The 18,962-nt window shown below is 45.8% G+C and overlaps 1 protein-coding gene across 4 annotated transcripts in view; it reads left to right on the top strand.

The window, feature by feature from the left end:
* The window catches only part of PCSK7 (proprotein convertase subtilisin/kexin type 7), a 226,331-nt gene that overhangs the window by 165,799 nt on the left and 41,570 nt on the right, over window positions 1-18,962 (top strand). For all 4 annotated transcript variants that reach the window (XM_078682281.1, XM_078682283.1, XM_078682284.1 and 1 more), the window contains one exon: window positions 7,169-7,325. In XM_078682281.1, coding sequence (XP_078538407.1) covers window positions 7,169-7,325 — 157 coding nt within the window. The remainder of the gene's footprint in view (window positions 1-7,168; window positions 7,326-18,962) is intronic.

Genomic DNA, 18,962 nt, shown 5'->3' on the forward strand with positions numbered 1-18,962 from the left:
CCACTTAAGCTCACCCTTTATCTCTTTCTGTACTTCACTCGCTCTCTCTACCCCTTTGTGTTTTTGTCCTCCCCATCCTTTCTTTAACTGTCTTTTTGTTTGTCTCTACCTAGTTACATGCCTTTTTTTTTGCCACATTCCCCGTTGTCTTTCTGATTAACCATCTTTCTCATTCTACATCTGTGCCCATCTAGCATTCTCTTTATCTCTTTTTGTATCTTTCTCACCTCTCTATACCTCTTACCCGGATCCACCTTTGCCGAATTTTTCACGCAGTTTCTTCCTCACAGTCTCTCTTAAACCTTGTAATAAATGCCTGTAATCTGGCCGCCTGATCTCTGAAACATCTGTACACGAGTCCTCTGGCTGCCAGCCCTGGACATATGCCAGGCTCGCTCTCCGTCGGGCTTCTTCCCATTTTAGGCAATGTTAGGGCTTCTGAGTTGAAATAGGAGTTCTCTCTGTAAACAGCACATCTCTTGAGTAAGAGCTACTGGGGGAAGAGGGGGGTGCGATAGTTATCGATGTCGAGGTGCACACACTAGGGGAGAATACATAACTGGGTGACAGGAACATAAAGTGGTGGGGAGGGGATCAGGTGGGCTTGATTGGAAGGGCAGGTAGGTACACGTGGAGTTGTAGACAGGTAGGTTTAAGTTGAGGTAATGCGATTGTGACGATGTGAAAAGGTTACAGGTGCAGGGTCACCACTTAAAGTGCAGTGAAGTTAGTGGTGGGCGGGGCACCGACGTGGCAGGGGTGTGGGTGGCACTGGGAGGAGGCTAGAAAAATGTGCAGAGGAATGAGAGATTGGAGTGGCATGGGGTTGTGGCCATCACCAAGCATGCAAGACTGCACTCTCTTCATGTCTGCTACATGAAGTCACTCTTCAGTTTTTCACTTCTCCTCGCTTAATCTTTCACTTTCCCAAGTCCATGTGTAGAGCGGTGTTTCAACTCAATTGTGCGCGAGATGAAGTGTGCTGTGCAGCATGGTTCGTTCATGTTGTACTGTGCAGTGACACATCAAGCGGATAAAAATCCTATGTACTCCATTAAGTGACACTATGTCCCTCCCCTGTGCGCTCAGTGCACCTTGACCCCAAAGGACACTCAGTGGCCACCATCAATAATAGTGGTCCTTCAGCCAACAAGAGGCATTCCAATGCATCCTGTTTTTCCCAATGATTTTAATAGGTTTACATATTTTGAGAACATTAGACTCTGAATGTGACACCAGCCACATTCTTTTATCGCTTTCCTAAAAGGAAATGTACAGACTCAGTAGTAAAAACAAGCATTTGCAATGCAATAGGTCTCGCATTTATGCGAGTGTAAGCTATCGGCATTGTAAATGACTGCCTTTTATTTGTTTTAAAAACAAAAATAAAAGGCATTATTTGCAATGTCAACAGCTCAAACTCGCATAAACGCGAGACCTATTGCATTGCAAGAAATATTCAGTGCAGGGCTGACACTTCTGTACTAAATCTCAAAGCCAGGTTTTCCAGCAAGGGAGTCAGAAAATAATTTACATGGGAACAGTGCCGGGCGTTAACTTGAATCCCACGCAGCAGGCGGATTTCTTTCCTTCGTAATACAAGCTGTTCCCCAAGTATCCTGCTTTTTTTCTGGAGGAATGAGAAGATTGAGGAATAAACTGAACAAATGAGCAGGTTGCTAGTTGCCCCTGACAACGTGTGCGACACTCCGGACATATACATTAATCTAGGACACTTGTAAACGGTGGCATGTTTGTCCTGTCATAAGATCACCTGTGTTAAGGCATACATAGTCAGTGGCACAGAAACATTATACAGTCCAAACAGCTGGGCAACAAACGAGCCATAGACAAGACTGGCACCAACAAAAGCAAAAAGATATAGAAATGTAGGTTCGGTGATCAGCATCAGCTATTTTACAGAGTTTATGAAGCGGGCGAAAGAGGCAAAACCAATCACAACAAAAGCCACTGCTTCAAACCTGTACTTCATGTATAGACTATAAAGCCTAATAAGTCTAAATGCAAATTTATAAAGATACTTACAAGTGCATTGTAAATGGAAATCGTGAACGTTTCTTAACCCAATTGGCACCATTTAGTCCTTAAAATAATGTTCCCAACATACAACATTGCCTTTGCTCCCTGACTAGGCAATACCCAACGACGAGTCCATCTGTCAAATCCCGACCAGCACAGAATACAAATGGTGAGAAAACAATTGACAACATACTGTAAAGAGATCTCTGTTTGACAGTGTGCATAGGAGAAGAGACAATGGGCCAAAATAATTAGAATCTTGATACCATCACGTTTTGTTATCATGTACAGCAAACTCAACACTTGAAGATTAATAAACACAAGTGTACAAAATGCAGAAGGTACAATATCACAAATGCACAGGACTTGAAACAGCCAAATACGCTATGCTAGATTTGGGAACTCGTTCTTTATTCTCTCATTTTAACACTTAAACCGTTTAGTGAAACACACCTCTGCGTCTTACACTTGAGAAAATGAATGAAACCTTCAGCACGTGTGGGGAAAGTGCATAGTGGCTTTGTTGTTCTTCAAAATAGAATGGAACAGAGCCATGTCGGAGCAGAGTTCTAAAGCTTCATTGTGGTCAAATCGGCTTACATGTATTGGGGGAGAGGGAGGGAGTGCTGCTACTCCTTAAGTGCTATTAGTAAAGTAAAATACAAAAATTCAGCATTGTGTATTCGTGGCTATTCCAACTATTAAGATTTCAGTAAAGCGGAAGAGTCATGGACGACAAGGTTGCCTGACTTGAATTGTTACATTTTCTACCAAGTTAAAAACAACAGTCGTATTATTCTCGCCACACAACTACAATGAGATATGCAATCAGAGCTGTGTGAAGGAGGAGGGGTGGCGTTTCGAGGGGTGGGCTTAGGTCATGTCATTGCTGACTCAAGGTAAATACACAGGCAGCTGAGCCACCCCCACTTGCACGTACACAGGCTGATCGGTGAAAATCCAGCCTGGAGAGAACATCCTTAAACTGATGCAGTTTCTTTAAAATCAAACAAGCAGCAACTGCCATGTTCCAGCCTCCAGCACCCTGCAGGAAGAGCTGGCTGGCAAACCCCGGGGGAGGGGAAAAAAACAGACATTTGAATTTCAGATGCAGTTTGCCGCTTCCTTTGAATAAATGTGCACTTTTTAATAAAACGATAGTAAGTAATCAGTTTGGGACGGGGGGGATTCTAAGTCTTTCTAAAAGAAATGTCAACCCAAAATAGTCTTTCTGCCTCAGCAACACGTCTACCATATAAATATTCCCACAAATGCACCCTATTACCCCCGCCCCAGTCTCTTCCTTCCACCATGAACAAAGCACCTTTCATCAAGAATCGACTCCCCGTAAATTGCACCCCTCAAACTCCAGTACTCTAGGAAACTGGAGTCAAGTCTCCCTTTGAAAAGCACCCAACAATCCCACTTGCCTTTTGCCCAAAACAGCACACTTCCCCCGCATTCAACCTACAACCCTGGACTTGCTGATCCAGGGTGCTCGCCTCATCGCTTCCTGTGTCTGTCTCCCTTCCTCCAAAGGCTGTACCCTCAAACTCTCAGCAGTCAGGCCCGGCTACTGCTGGTACTGACATAAACTGGCAGCGGCCAGGGGTAGATGGAGGGCTCAGCTCCCACTGGGGACTTGAGCTTCAGTTACAACTTCTCACTCATCGCGCTAGCACCATAGTACTGAAGATCCAAGAGGAAGGGACGGCCAGAGCTCACACACGCATGGAGGGGGGGTGTAAGGGGCGGTTCGCGCGCTCACACACAGAAGAGGGGCGGTTCACAGACACAAAAGGGGGGCTGAGCTCAAACCGACACTAATAAGGAAGGGAGGGCCCAGGATCACACTCACTCATACACGGGGAGGGGGCGGCCTGCATGCTGTCCTACACCGGGGCCAGCTTCCCGACACCATCTTGGAACCGGCGTGAGGGAAGCTACAGCACAATCAGCCAGGGACTCGGGCCAAACCAACGGGCTCAGCGGAGAGAGGGGGATCCTGCAGTTCCCATCACAAAATAAATAAATAATTCCGGCTCGATGTCCTCGCATGGCCCCGGCACAGAAGATGCAACGCAGGCCATGCGGGGTGGGGTGGGTTGCTAACTGTAGGAGCTAAATGAGAGCGGTTACTTTTGCTCCTCACTCCCCTACTCTTCGGCTGTAGCACCGTTGGGTGATGAGGGCAAAAACTGTGATCCAAAAGTAATGTTCTAAATCAGGCAAAACCAAGACCCTAGCCCCACTAGGGCCTTGTAAAAGCCATTTGTCTGCGGGACGGGAGGGAGCCAAGCCCCCAGCCCCGACCGGCGCTCACAGATCTCGGCAGAGAGTCTGATGCCCCATCCGTCAGGGAGGGGTCAGTAAACGTGCTTACTGTGTATTGCCGCAAGTAAAAGATCCAGTCCTTATGGGTTGTCCCAAAAGGAGTCAGGGTAGTAACAAGGAGGGACTAAGAAGTCTCATATTGAATCAGAAGCCAGCATTTACCATGGACGATGATGCCAGCCAATGAAAAATATGGGTGGAGCTTCCATGGCACTTCCACATCTGTCCCTACTACAATATGCCACGCAGAGCGAGCAGCGCATGCACTGCAACGCTAGGCGAGCCTTAACTAGTGGAAATGTATGAAAAGTGAGCATTGGTGCATACATTCTCGTGGAGCGGTGGGGCTCCCTGATCTAGTGTTGAAGCCTGACAGCTGTTCCCTGAGCGATCTCATTCTCCTCCTAGACCTCGCTCTGTGAGCTCGTTCGTGGTTTTCTAGCTCCTGTGTGGGAAATCTGTTTTACCTATACGAAGGCAAAGTCAGTGGACACAATTTTGCCTACTGTGCTGGAAAATATGGTTTATACGTACACAAAATGTTTGTAACTTGGGCTGTGTCATGACTCCTAAGCTAATAGTTTCATTGTAAAAAGAAATTTGCCACAAGTTGATGCAGGTTTATAAGGTGACAATATCTTCACTTATAAACATGTACTATCAGATTTATTTTTCACGGCTGCAGCCCTATAGTTCATTCCCTCGTAGGCTGGCAGACTCCTACATCCTTTATCATATGCTGGCAAATTCATGGTACGCTGATTAGCAAATTAATGCTCATGGTGTATAAAAAAATTCCAGAGCTGTATGTTGCAGAAGTAGAAACATCGACACCAAAAGGGCAACATAAGCCCAACCCATGAGAAGTCAAGCGGGAGCACCGAGGAGAATCACGCATGATTTTGAGTGCTGCAACAGCAAGTGCAAATAAACAGCCCTGTGTCTTGATTGTGCTTGGCGAGCATAATAACTATCCAATTCTATACACTTTCCCTGCTGGGTGTGTCTTCAAACCCAACCCCCTCACTTGTGCTGCAAGAGTTCTGGGGACAACTGATGCCACTTCTGACCCTTGTGAAGCTGTGGTCCAGCTGTGATTGTCAAGTTTAGCTGACCATATTGGAAAACAAAACTTCCCTGACCTTGGACCCGCGTAACCTTATCCAGTGTTGGCCTGAGCATGTTGGGGACTATCCAAGCACAGAAGAACTCCACAGTGACTGATAATTATTGTCTTGTGCCCTGGGTACCTACAGACTGCAACCACAATCCACGGGTTCTCTATCAATAGAAACCAAAGTAACAGCAAGTAAACTTTTTTAGTACTTGAACTCTGATTGTTACGCACAAACTCCCACTACAGCAGTAAAAACCCACTGCCGCATTACAAACCACCGTGCCTTTGGAGTGCTACAGTCCTGCCAGTGCAGCATCATGCAGAACTATCCCCTCTTGTGACTGTTTCCCCACCCCCACACCCCTGTATTGTAATATTGGCTCATTGTCTGTCTACCAGTTAGTGTTAGTTACCAGCAGTGGTGATTGATTTGCAAACATTGGGACCCGATCGAGTCATACACTCTGCAAAGTCTCAGGTGACTTTTGGACTTGTGAATTTAATATGGCGTAGCCACCATCTTGATTACAGTGTGTTTATTCTGTTTGGGAGCTATAAGGCCTTGATGCTTCTTTATCTGTTTAATCTATTCCTCAATTTGTAAATATAAGAAGTGTTGCTTTTGGAGCCAACCCCTGCACCTAAAAGTGTACCTGTATTTATTGTAGGTACATTTTACCTAGTATTGGCCAGACTTTGCACTACCTCCTGAGTTGGCCTTGTCTGCTTGACCACAGCTACCACTGTAAGGGCAAGGAGACCAGGGGAGCCGTGGTTCACCACTGCAAGCCTATAGGGTGACCTCCTCACTGCATCTCATCATGGACACGGTTTCCAGTCCTTGACTTTTCATCTGCAAATCACTGCAATTTCAGTGTTATTCGAGCTTGGGTAATAAAAGCAAACCAGGGATATGCCACCCACAATCCATTAAGTTGTCACGTGAAAATGAACCCACGGGATGGTCTGATTTAGCCCATGGAAATTCAAATTGTTTTGCTCATAGGAGAACAAGTTGTGGCAGATTTAGGACTTGCTGCCTAGAAATGTTTAGTGACTTCAAAAAAAGAGAATCCAAAGATCATATTGGAGCAAATCAGTCTCTTTGTGGCAGTCATACCTTATCAGGCACATTGTCAGTTCTATGCAATGCATTTGTGACTCTCTCTGGCCAGTGCAAGGCTGGTCTTCCAGCAAACTAGGAAACAGGCACACCAACCAGCTGTTATGGCAGTTAAGTACGGTTGTGGATGGCATGAGCATTTGGTGGGAAAATCGTTTGAACTGCTAGTGACTGGGTCAGTTGTTGGAAAGTCTGGGTTTTGTTGTAGGGGTTGAGTCCTTTTGAGGGTGGGGCATACTTGAAGCTTATGTGGTAGAAAGTCATGCGAGCTGAAGTGAATGTCAAGGAGGGAACCAGTGGAGATGTCTTTTAATGGGCGTGGATGTTAGGGTGGGTCTTGTTTGCATGGCAACAGTTGGTTGGGAGTCTCTAATTGGAAGGCACCCTCATTGCTAGCGTGGACAACTGGTGTTGGTAGGGAGTGCTGTTGACGGTAAGTGCTGGTGAGGGCATGTTATGGTGGGAATGGCTCTTGGCAATGGCAGCTGTTGGTAGGCCAGCTGTGGTTGATCTTAGGATAGCATCAGTAACCTTTTTCTTTCACCTGATCTTAGTGACAGGTGCAGATCTGGACCAGTCTGCCATTAAGACCCTTGAGCATGTGGCTGTGACAGTAACGATAACTCATCCACGTCGTGGCAACTTGGAGATCAAACTCTTCTGTCCCAGTGGCATCTCCTCTCTCATCGGAGCCACCCGTAGCATGGACACGTAAGTACCCCTTAAAAGCAAACTGCACAAGCTATGACTACTTATGTGTGTACCACCCTGACCCTGGCTCCTGCTTTCACCACGCTTTGTAGTATAGTGTAGTATGCATTATGACATTAGTGGCGAGGGTGGGATTTAGCGTTGAGTGTCCTTCGTGCCATGGTTCTTGCCGCACATTGTTGCAATATGACAAAACACTTACTTTGACGCATAAATTTGCCCAGCAAAGTGCATTTGAACCATTTCTCCCTAAATACTTAATATAGAGGTACGTCTGTACACATAAACATATAACAACATTCCCTACAATTAAACTATTTCTTTGAAGTCCTAGAACCAAGTATAAAACTCCCTTGCGAACGGTGTATTTCCCAATTTAATATTTACATTATTCTCCATATGACCGGTTTTAAAATAAAATAAACCTTTGCCAAACAACAACAAAAAATAGTCAGTGATAAAAATCTCACACTCACTTTCATGCATGTAAAGGACTAAAATTATTTTTGACCTTCAGTAAATGACAGGTAAAAAAGCACTAACATTCCATTTTAACAAATCTAGAACGACATTCAGTTTGCACTTTAAAGCTAGCAAGTTATGTTACTTACATTGTTCACTGTCCCCTATAATTTCATTGTCCCCTTATAATCCAAGGTGAAACACGTTTTTAAACAGTACCTTGGTTGTAACATTTCAGAATGAAAACAGCATTGCATATGGGGATTGCAACTTAGTCAATGATGATAATGAGGCTTGAAAGGTAAGCCTACATAGTCCCTCTTTGACCGTTCACAGTCCCAGCCAGAATGAGACTACATGAATACATTTAACCACTTGGATGCTAAGGCCTATTCCATCGTTGCCATGTAATTTCCATTGAAATGAATGGCATTTCCATGACGAGCTGAGCTCGTCATGAGCGTCCAAGGGGTTTTAAATAGCAGAACAGTTCCCGGGTAATTCGACTCTGTTTTTCAGCCACCCAACAGGGCAAGTGGGCAGGAAACTCCCTATTGAGATCGCAACACAGGCCTTCACAACTATCAACAGATGTGTTGCCTTGCAAAAGCTATTAGTTACTGGTCTAGGAATCGTGGTCACTACAGGTGACACAGCATGTCTGCGCAACAGTAAAAAATGAATGCACAAAGTAGAAAATGCATGTTCCCCTACAAACACAGTAACTGTACATGAAGTGAAAATTTGAGCGAGCCAAAAGCAGCACAAGACATAGGTTCATACACTCAGCCGTGTATTGAGGTAACGGGTTTTTAGGAACCCGTTTGGTGCCAGGGGATAACACCCGAAGACCTCTGAGTTCTCCCTTGTTCCGGACCACAGAAACACTGAGTCTTCTAGTCGAGTCAGAGATCAAGTTTTATTGGCAGCTACCAAGTAACAGGTGTCCTAGAAGCACGACAAACACGGGTCATGTGTTCTCAGGAGACTGTTCGTTTTTACAGAACCAGCCTTCTCCTTATATACAAAAATAATAGCTGCAAGCAAGAATTCTTGAGTTTACGATATGGCTATACACATATTTCTACGACAATACAAAAGAGCGAAGTCATGTAGGCAAGCCCGTATTTTAGATGTCCAATTCGTGATAGATTACCCAGCCAAGCCCGGAACTCCCATCAGATATCGGTGAAGCCCCAATAAAAGAAGGCACCTCCTACTCCTAAAACTGGCCATAAACAGGGAACGCGGACAGGCGTGTGTGTAGAAAACATGATCTGGATGTAGTGAATGGTTTGGGGCATGTTATGCATTGATGCTATCGTATTAGGCCACTGGGCGAGGAGCTGCCCAAACAGGTTTGGCTGGAGGCAAGGGAGTCAGTTGGGACAGGTCAGGGGGGGGGTCAGGGAAGGTGGACGTGTCCTTTTAGATCAAGCTCGACCTTTAATTGACTTATCATGAGGGCAAGACACAAGATGGATACCGTTTACAAAATGGAGTCTGAGGGGTCGGGACGGAAACTACGATTCAGGGGTGTTAGCATGCCTCGATCATGACGCAAATGCATAGGAATGATGTCCTAATCATTATCGGTTCGTCGACACCAAATTCGTCACGGTACGTTGATGTTTCGGGACACGGGTATCGGACCTCGATACCGGGACAACAGTAGGGTCCAGAATTTCAGAACCACAGACCCTCCTTTTGCCCTCATATAAGGCAATAATTCATGTTAATCCGAGTCTAAATCTGTATGAAGGAATTTGTGGAGATGCTGCTGTAGCATCATTTTGTTGCTCAGTTCGTCCCTTGACACAGGCTTCCGTACACATGAGGTAGCACAAAGGCCACATAGTGCAGGAGCGCACTGTACACACAGGCAGAACATAAACAGAAGTGCTAAGATCATCCCAATGAAGATCAGGGTTTTCCATCCCCAGGTAGCGATCAGTTCCCAGACCCACCCTAGTAAGGACCAGTCCCCTTTTTCTACGTGAAGGGAACCAGATATCTCGTGTAGCTTAGAGATGGCCTGGTACACTGTCGGTGCGTTATCAGGGATGAAAATGCAACAACTGGATTGGATCACTCTACACACACCACCACGATCGGCGAGTATGATATCTAGGGCAACTCGGTTCTGAAGGGTCATAAGTCGATCCGACTGAAGTTCGGTCGTCAAATTGCCAAGGGCTCCGGCCGTTGTAATCACGGCGGATTCGACTATCCTCGATAACTGGCGAATATTCCTGCTGTTCACCATAGGCCCCCAAAATGGCAGAAAACCCTTTGCGAAGTCAGCGAATTCCTGACCCGCGGTGTCGTCTTTACTCACGACACCTCTAGCTGTCCTTGTCCGATGGTAATCTGCTCTGGCCGTGTAGGTGGGAGGCAGCAGAAATGAGATAAAACATGTACCTGAGAAGTCAGGGGGCAACCAGGTGTAGGCTTGGTCATGGCAGACAAAATACGTGCCTTTGGCTACTAATAGTATAGGGGAAGTTCGGGAAGCGAACACATATGTTTCCGTGCATATACTCTTTCCTAATTGTGCTTTGGGATCCCTACCGATACCTTGTAAACATAAGTGACCTCGGTTGGGTACTATCCAAACTGGGTGGGATTTCTTTGCTGTCTGGCTCTTACTCAGGTAAACCCCATATTTAGTTACGTTCCAACGAGTGTACGGAGTGAGTTCATCTTTGGGAATCGTAAGATAGGTGTCGAACTCTCTACTCATATTTCTTATCCCTGCTACTAGTGCCTTGTTACTGGAATCACTCTCAGTAGAACGGGTCGGGTACGGTTCTAGGGCGAATAGGAACATGGTCTGGAAAGCCCACAGAGAACCATATTAACTGAAAGGCAGGATGAAGTATGGGATACCCTTATCAGTCGTGTGCGGCATGAGTCCGCATACCCAACAGTTCGATGTGTTCATTATGGACTGGTGTTGGTGTAGAAGTTGAATGAATGAGTTATTTACAAATTCGAGTCTTCTGGCAGACTCGTGTTCAGGTAGAGGGTGAAAGGAGTGTGTGGAGAGAGTGAGAGGAGGAGTTGGCCGAGTGTCATTTGAGAACAAGGAAACTTGAAAGACGAATAGAGTATAACCAGTCAAGAACATTGCTATGCTACACAACATAAAAATACATATTATCAAAAAACTTCTTTTGGCCAGTATCGGGCATAATTGTCTTTCAAAGTCCGTGAGTCTGGCAGGTCTCTTTACCCTAGGAAACTCCATCCTCTAGTTGCTGCCCGCGGTGGTAGGTTGGTTCTGCCAGGGAGTGCGCTCTGTTCAGTCCGGGGTAACTCCCTTGGACCAACCAGAACCGTTGACCTAAACGTCCCCAGTTGCACTCCCCAGACTTCAACCGCGACCCTAGCAGCAGAACCGGATGGCGGTTCGAAAATCAAAAATGAGCAAGTTTCCTGGGCGAGAGAGCTGAAAAATCAAAAATAGTTCTTAGGGGAAAAGAAATCACATTAGTTTGCTTTTTATTAGTCTCTTTGTTTAGACCTTAAATTGTACCGTCGTTTTCCTGGTACGGTGTGGTCTTCAAACAATGTCTCAGGTTCGGTAGTGTCCAACTGCATTGACGGTGGCACAAGTCCTTGTAAAATATGATCACTCTCCTTTTCGGTACCAGTTTCTTTTAAACGTGCATCGCTGAAAGGGATGAAGCGAGGTATGGATTCTGTCTCGGAGTCGGCAATTCCTTCGTTGACCCACCGGTCGTATGGAAGGGGCAGAGGGACCCGTTTACAATGGGTCCCGTGCACCCAGTTCTTTTTGCCTTCCACCCGTACAGCTGATCTCGTGGAAAGAAGTACCAGGTACGGTCCGGTCCACCTCGGCTGTCCGTTGTTTGTGCGCTGGAAATTCCGCACCAAGACCCACGTGCCGGGTTCGATGGAGTGACCTGGATCGTCTGAGGCTGGCAGAGAGGAGCTGTGAACCTGTTGGTGTAAAACACGCAATTTAGTTGTTAATTCGCACAAATAGTCAAGCAGTACGGGGTGCTCTATTTCGCTGAGTTTCTTTGGCCTTGGCACGCCCCAGACGTTGGCTGGGCGGCCAAACACTATCTCATGAGGACTAAGTCCTAACCTGGAATGGACTGTCATTCTGGTTGACAAGAGTGCTAGGGGCAAGGCGTCAGGCCATTTAAGACCTGTACTGGCTTGGATCTTGGCTAATTTGAGCTTTAAAGTGCCATTGTAGCACTCTACTAATCCAGCTGATTGGGGGTGATTCGCAGAGTGAAACTTTTGTTGTATGCCTAAACACTCACACACTCTCTTCATCACGCGTCCTACGAATTCACTTCCATTATCACTCCAGACGATTCTAGGCATACCGAATCTCGGGAAGAACTCTTTGACAAGGGCTTTGGCAGTTGACAAGGCAGTATTGTCCTTAAGGGGGTACGCTTCCACCCACCTGGAGAAAGCGCAAACAACAACGAGCACATACTTCAGATTGTTGCATCTCTCCATGTGAATGAAATCGAGCTGCAAAACCTCGAACGGATACGTTGGAGGCGCAAAATGACCAGCTGGAGTTGGGGTTCCCCTACCGGGATTGTACTTCAAACACACCATACAGTTTCTGACCACATTCTCTGCATATTTCGGGATATTACCATTTTGCCATACTGGGGCCAATACTTTACAGATTCCTCTCGAACTAATGTGCGCAACTCCATGAGCCATGGTTACTACTGCAAGTACATATGCGTTAGGTAATAGCCATCGCTGGTGTTCTGACAGTTCGACCCAACAACCATTCGCGTCTAGTCTACCTTTACTTTCTCTCCATTCATTCACCTCTTTCTCAGTTGCCTCGGCTTGTATAGATTTCACGCTTTCAATGGTGTCCTCACACATTCCTACATCTGTAATCCATCTTGCGGGACCTACAACATACATCCGACTCATCGTGTTCCTTGCAGTCTCTTTCGCAACCTCATCTGCAAATGCATTCCCGCGGCCAACATCATCCTGAATCTTTTTGTGTGCACTGCATTTCACAATGGCAACTTGTAGTGGCAAGGTCAGTGACTCGAGGAGCTCATTAACTAACTGACCATGTTGTATCTTTGCACCATGTGACGTAAGAAACCCACGTTCACGCCACAATCTCCCAAAACTGTGAGCCACACCAAAGGCGTATTGGCTGTCAGTGTACACATTCACTCGCTTTCCTTTCGCTAACACACATGCTCTGGTAAGCGCAATTAGCTCTGCAGCTTGTGCAGAATTATGGGAAATGCGCGCGGTCTCTATAATGGTGTGTAATGTCGTTACGGCATATGCTGCAGTCGTATCACCATTCGGCAGCTTGAAACATGAACCATCAACCCATAAAGTATCGTTGCATTCAGGAAGGGGAGTGTCCTGTAAGTCTACTCTCCCTTTTGTCTCTTCTTCTGTCCTAAAACAGCAGTCATGGTTATCAATCTTGTCTGTTTCTGTCGGAATGGGTAATAACGTTGCGGGTATCACACCTCTTTATGTGGATGTGACTTGCTAGCAGTGTAAGTTCGTAACTGGATAGTCGAGCACTAGTAAGATGTTGTGTCTTCGTCCTGTTTAGTAAAATGTCTACTGCATGCGGGACCATAACGATCAGGGTATTATTCATGACTAATCCAGCGGATTGTCGAATGCAGACAGCTGCTGCGGCGGTAGCCCTCAGACAACTTGGTAGGGCTTTAGCCACAGGGTCTAGAGTTGCCGAAAAATACGCGCATGGGCGCTGTCTGTCCCCAAAATGTTGTGTTAAAACTGATAATGCACAACCTTCCTTCTCATGGACATATAATGTAAAAGGCTTACTGTAGTTGGGGTTTCCCAACACAGAAGCCGAACCTAATGCATCACGCAACTCGTGGAAACTCGTCTGACAATCTTCAGACCAGGGCATAGGATTTGGCGTGTCTTTACAGAGTAGTGCCAGCAAGGGTTTAGCTAGTAGTGAGAAATTCGGTATCCATTGTCTACAGTACGATGTAATGCCCAAGAAGGCCCGAACATCTCTGTGTCCTTGGGGCACTCAGTTCTGCAATTGCCTGTATTCTTTCTGGTGTCAGTCTCCTTCCCTCCTTCGACAAGATGTGACCTAGGTAGGTAACTTCTTGTCGACAAAATTGTAGTTTGGAGAGAGAGACTTTGTGCTTCATGTTACATAAGTGATGCAATAATGACAGCGTAGCTCGTTTGCAAATTTCTTCAGTGTCTGCAGTGATCAGCAGATCGTCTACGTACTGAATCAGAGTTGAACCATTCGGTAGAATAATCGTGTCTAGTTGTGTTTTCAGGGCCTGACTGAATATTGATGGGCTTTCACAGTAGCCTTGAGGAGCGCACTTGAAGCGGAAGCTTCGTCCTCCTAAATTGAATCCAAAAATATCTCTACTCTCCTCAGCAATCGGGATGCTGAAGAAAGCGTTCTTCAGGTCAATCACCGAGAACCAAGCTGCTGAAGCTGGAACCATAGTCAATAAAGCAGTAATGTCGGGGACAACTGGAAACTGTGGGATAACTATCTTGTTCACTTCTCTGAGGTCGATGACGAACCTATACACAGGCGGTTGTAAAGGATCAGTACGCTTTAAGACGGGCAGAACTGGACTGTTACAAACATTTCCTGTTGTTTCTTCGATGACGTCTTTATCAATCAGGTCATAAACAATCGTCAATAACGCCCTTTCACATTCGCTAGATATTTTGTATTGGGGAATACGTGGCAACCTAACGTTGGCTTTCAATGTTATGACATACGGTGCTATCTCCAAACGACCTACATCATTGGAGCCTTTAGCCCAAAGTATATCAGGAAGTGATGACAATTCAGTCGGAATATTGTCCTTTGACAAATACATTGGAGAAATGACTTTCTTACCTAAAGTAAGTTGTACTCCCAAGGGGGAACAGTACAAAGTCGCATATAACCTTTTTAGCAAATCCAAACCTAACAAATTTTCACCGCAACCTGTTGTAAGAATGAGGGGTGCTTCTAATTCGCATGGGCCAATAGAAAGAGATATAGGACTAGAGATCGGGTTTCTAACAGGGGCGTCGGAGAAACCTACTGAGACATTCATTTCGCCAGACAAAGGTGCGCCAGGAAGTTTCGAGTGCATGATAGACCTTTTTGTAGCACCAGTATCCAGCAGAAATGGCTCTGACACTCCTGAGGTAATTACCTTGACATAAGGTCCATTCTGATCTACTGGAACTGAAACAACTCCCTCTCTTTGTCCATGGCTATCCTAGCAATCGTTACCCTCATTTTCGTGTTCGGTGTAATAGTCGTCAGCATAGTACTGAGCTGACCTAGACGATTCATTATTCTGTTGGTCAAAGCTGTTCATCGAATTCTGAGGCGGAAAAGAAGTTGTATTCTGGGTGAAATTTCCCGGCCCCTACCTCTAGGGGCATGTTGAACACCTCTTCCCCTTACACCTGAAGCACCGCTCAAACGTCGCGCAAGAGCCGGACAATTACCTTTAAAGTGACCCCCTTCTTTGCAATACGCACATTGATTCGGGCCATAAGCAATACGCTGATGGGAAAACTCGTTTCCTTGCGCGTTTCTCGAATACTGCTGTTGTGGTTGATAATTGGGCTGACTAGCCGTACGAGGCGGATAGGCTTGCTGGAGAAGAACTTTAGTTTTTAAATCTTTTGTCTTTTTGTCGACTTTATCTAGCTCGTCTTTGCGCCTATTTTCATAGTACTGGGCTGTAGCTAAAATTTGCGCTGACGTAGAGACAGCCCAAGCACTCTCTGAATCTTTCAGTTTATTACACAGTTCAGGGATTAAATTATGTACGAATTTGTCTACAAACAATCTTTGACCACCCTCGGTAGCCATATCCTGACCACTATGATCGGTGAAAGTCTCCTCAAATCTTGTGAAAAAGTCAGACACATTCTCATCTTTCTTCTGCTTGCACGCAGATAGCTTGTCCCAGTTTACGCGTACTTCAGGCATTATGGTTTTCATGTACCCGATAATTCTACCGGGAAGTTCAGCTATTAACGGCTCAGGTTTAGAACCACCTATTTGTCTAGCATCTATAGCGGCAATGTTCGCCCATGAGTCACCTAGTTCTTGGTCATGGTTCGTATGACGTATTTTGCTCCATAAAGGATGTGGAACAACGTTCCCAAACAACATGTCTATATCTGCTAAATTCATTATACATGAGCTTGCAGTTTGCGATAACTCCTTATAATACCCAGTCGGGTTTTTACGAGGATCAGGCAGTGTCTGCTTGAGTGCTAAGACTTCGGATCTTTTCCAGGGGACATGTACCCATACACGCTGGAAATGAGGCAGAATTGGTGGATTCGCATTCGCATCACCTTCCCTCCAAACCGGAGGAACCTCTCTCATGGGGTACTGTCTCGCTCTTTTCCCACCTGGTGCATCGTCTTTGTGACATGATCTAGAGACGTTTCCCTTACTCCTATAAGACAACAACAACTCTATCGCTTTCTCAACATCTGCGCCTGTAATCATACCTTCATGGAACTTAAAGCGTGTACGCCATAGTTCGTTCATTGTGTATTTGGGATCATTCGTCTCCAAATCTTCGCCCAGATATACACACATCTCTTCGAATACGTATCTCTGAGTGGGTGCATTCCATTAACGGAAAACTTCCATAACAGACTGAACATCATATCTAACAGTATCCATAATCCATTGGCGTGCTAGTTCATTCAGCACTTTTCTTTCCTCGTAATCAGGCAGTTGACTACGGGACTGTCTATGTTCTGTTTTAGGCGTTGTTTTAGGCGACCCAAAGAAAGGTGAAAATAGACTAGTGACGGTACCTGTCACTCTTTGTCTAATAGAAGGAGAACCTTGCGAAGGAGTAAGTGCCTCGGAAAAAACAGGCTGAGGCAAAGAAGAAGTAGAGGCAATAGCAGAGGAAGTTGAAGTAGGAGCAGACGTAGTATCATAGACAATAGCTGGAGCTGTAGGCAAAGTCGTAGAAGTAGATGGAGTATGTAGCAAAGATGGCGGCCCTTGAGAAGGCTGCGCCGGAGAAGTAGAAACCAGCTGAAGAGGAGCTGGCGTTCGTGCAAGAGCTGGGTTACGTGCGCCGGGGCGCGGTATAGTAAAATGCTTTGGCATTGTAGTAGCGTCTAACGCATACGGTGGAGGTGAGCTTAATAAGTGGGTCATTAATGGATCTTTCTCGGATCTCTCCTCTTGACCTTGTCCCTTATTTGGTAACATCGGGTAGCATTTATCTACTGCTAGTTTCTTGCTCCTAAGTATTTGTTCGTTTTCCTGCTCTTCCTCGTTATCCCTGTATGCAATGGCAGCTTGCACCATTGACATACCTCTTTTATTCCTTTTTGCTAATTTTATTTCTTTCTGTTTGGCTTCTTTGCGCCATAAGCGGAAAGAGTCAAACATCGCCGGCCGGGCTTTTCTCTTGAATAATTTGACCTCTAGGTTATCTTAATATTTCTGAGTCGAAACTACCATATTGGGGCCATTTTAAAACACCATCCTTGCGGGTGTATTTTATCCACACTTCATTATATGTTATAGGACCTACGCCGTGTTTTACATAGAGCTCATATGTTGGAGTTCCAATCGGAGGAACCGGACAGGAATCCTCTAATCGGGAGTCCTTACTATAACCAAGACAAAACAAGTTTCCAAGTCTGCTAAAACCAGGCATCTTTGCTCACTAGTCTAGCTTCAAACTTCAAAGGATTATCTGTTACGATATTTCTCGTGAATACACAAGTCCTTCGGCTTTGGGGCTTGCAAGTACCAAATCAAAGCGTATCTCAAGGATACCAAAAACTAAGGACAAACTAAGGACTGGGAGACGCTCCACTTATACTTAACTGAAGTATTTGAAGATCGGTGACGTCGCTAGAAGACTCGTCTATCGTTTCGCTCTACCAAGGATCACTGGGTCCAAAACAAGGCGATAGTCAGGGCAGCAGTCCTTCGTAGCCGTCGGGACGCGGGGAACCTCGCAGCAAAGACCTTCGGAACCACGTCGACATACAGGGGTCGCTGAAGTGGCTGGCCGTCCTCTGGAATTTTCACACGAAGCTCCTCACGAACATCTGGCTTGGACCGTCGCCGTTTGATACCGCCCCGAGTTGGATACCAACTGAGGTAACGGGTTTTTAGGAACCCGTTTGGTGCCAGGGGATAACACCCGAAGACCTCTGAGTTCTCCCTTGTTCCGGACCACAGAAACACTGAGTCTTCTAGTCGAGTCAGAGATCAAGTTTTATTGGCAGCTACCAAGTAACAGGTGTCCTAGAAGCACGACAAACACGGGTCATGTGTTCTCAGGAGACTGTTCGTTTTTACAGAACCAGCCTTCTCCTTATATACAAAAATAATAGCTGCAAGCAAGAATTCTTGAGTTTACGATATGGCTATACACATATTTCTACGACAATACAAAAGAGCGAAGTCATGTAGGCAAGCCCGTATTTTAGATGTCCAATTCGTGATAGATTACCCAGCCAAGCCCGGAACTCCCATCAGATATCGGTGAAGCCCCAATAAAAGAAGGCACCTTATAGTCATAAATCTGGCCATAAACAGGGAACGCGGACAGGCGTGTGTGTAGAAAACATGATCTGGATGTAGTGAATGGTTTGGGGCATGTTATGCATTGATGCTATCGTATTAGGCCACTGGGCGAGGAGCTGCCCAAACAGGTTTGGCTGGAGGCAAGGGAGTCAGTTGGGACAGGTCAGGGGGGGGTCAGGGAAGGTGGACGTGTCCTTTTAGATCAAGCTCGACCTTTAATTGACTTATCATGAGGGCAAGACACAAGATGGATACCGTTTACAAAATGGAGTCTGAGGGGTCGGGACGGAAACTACGATTCAGGGGTGTTAGCATGCCTCGATCTTGACGCAAATGCATAGGAATGATGTCCTAATCATTATCGGTTCGTCGACACCAAATTTGTCACGGTACGTTGATGTTTCGGGACACTGGTATCGGACCTCGATACCGGGACAACAGTAGGGTCCAGAATTTCAGAACCACAGTATCTTCACGTGCACTTGCTAGCAGTGCTTTGCTGATGCCAGAATGGTATCACACACACACACTGCTCTATACTTTGAGCTGTTGTGCGCCTCATCTGATTTGTGGGA

The sequence above is a fragment of the Lissotriton helveticus genome, chromosome 3_1 (genome assembly GCF_964261635.1).
Source record: "Lissotriton helveticus chromosome 3_1, aLisHel1.1, whole genome shotgun sequence".
Classification (NCBI taxonomy): Eukaryota; Metazoa; Chordata; class Amphibia; order Caudata; family Salamandridae; genus Lissotriton; species Lissotriton helveticus.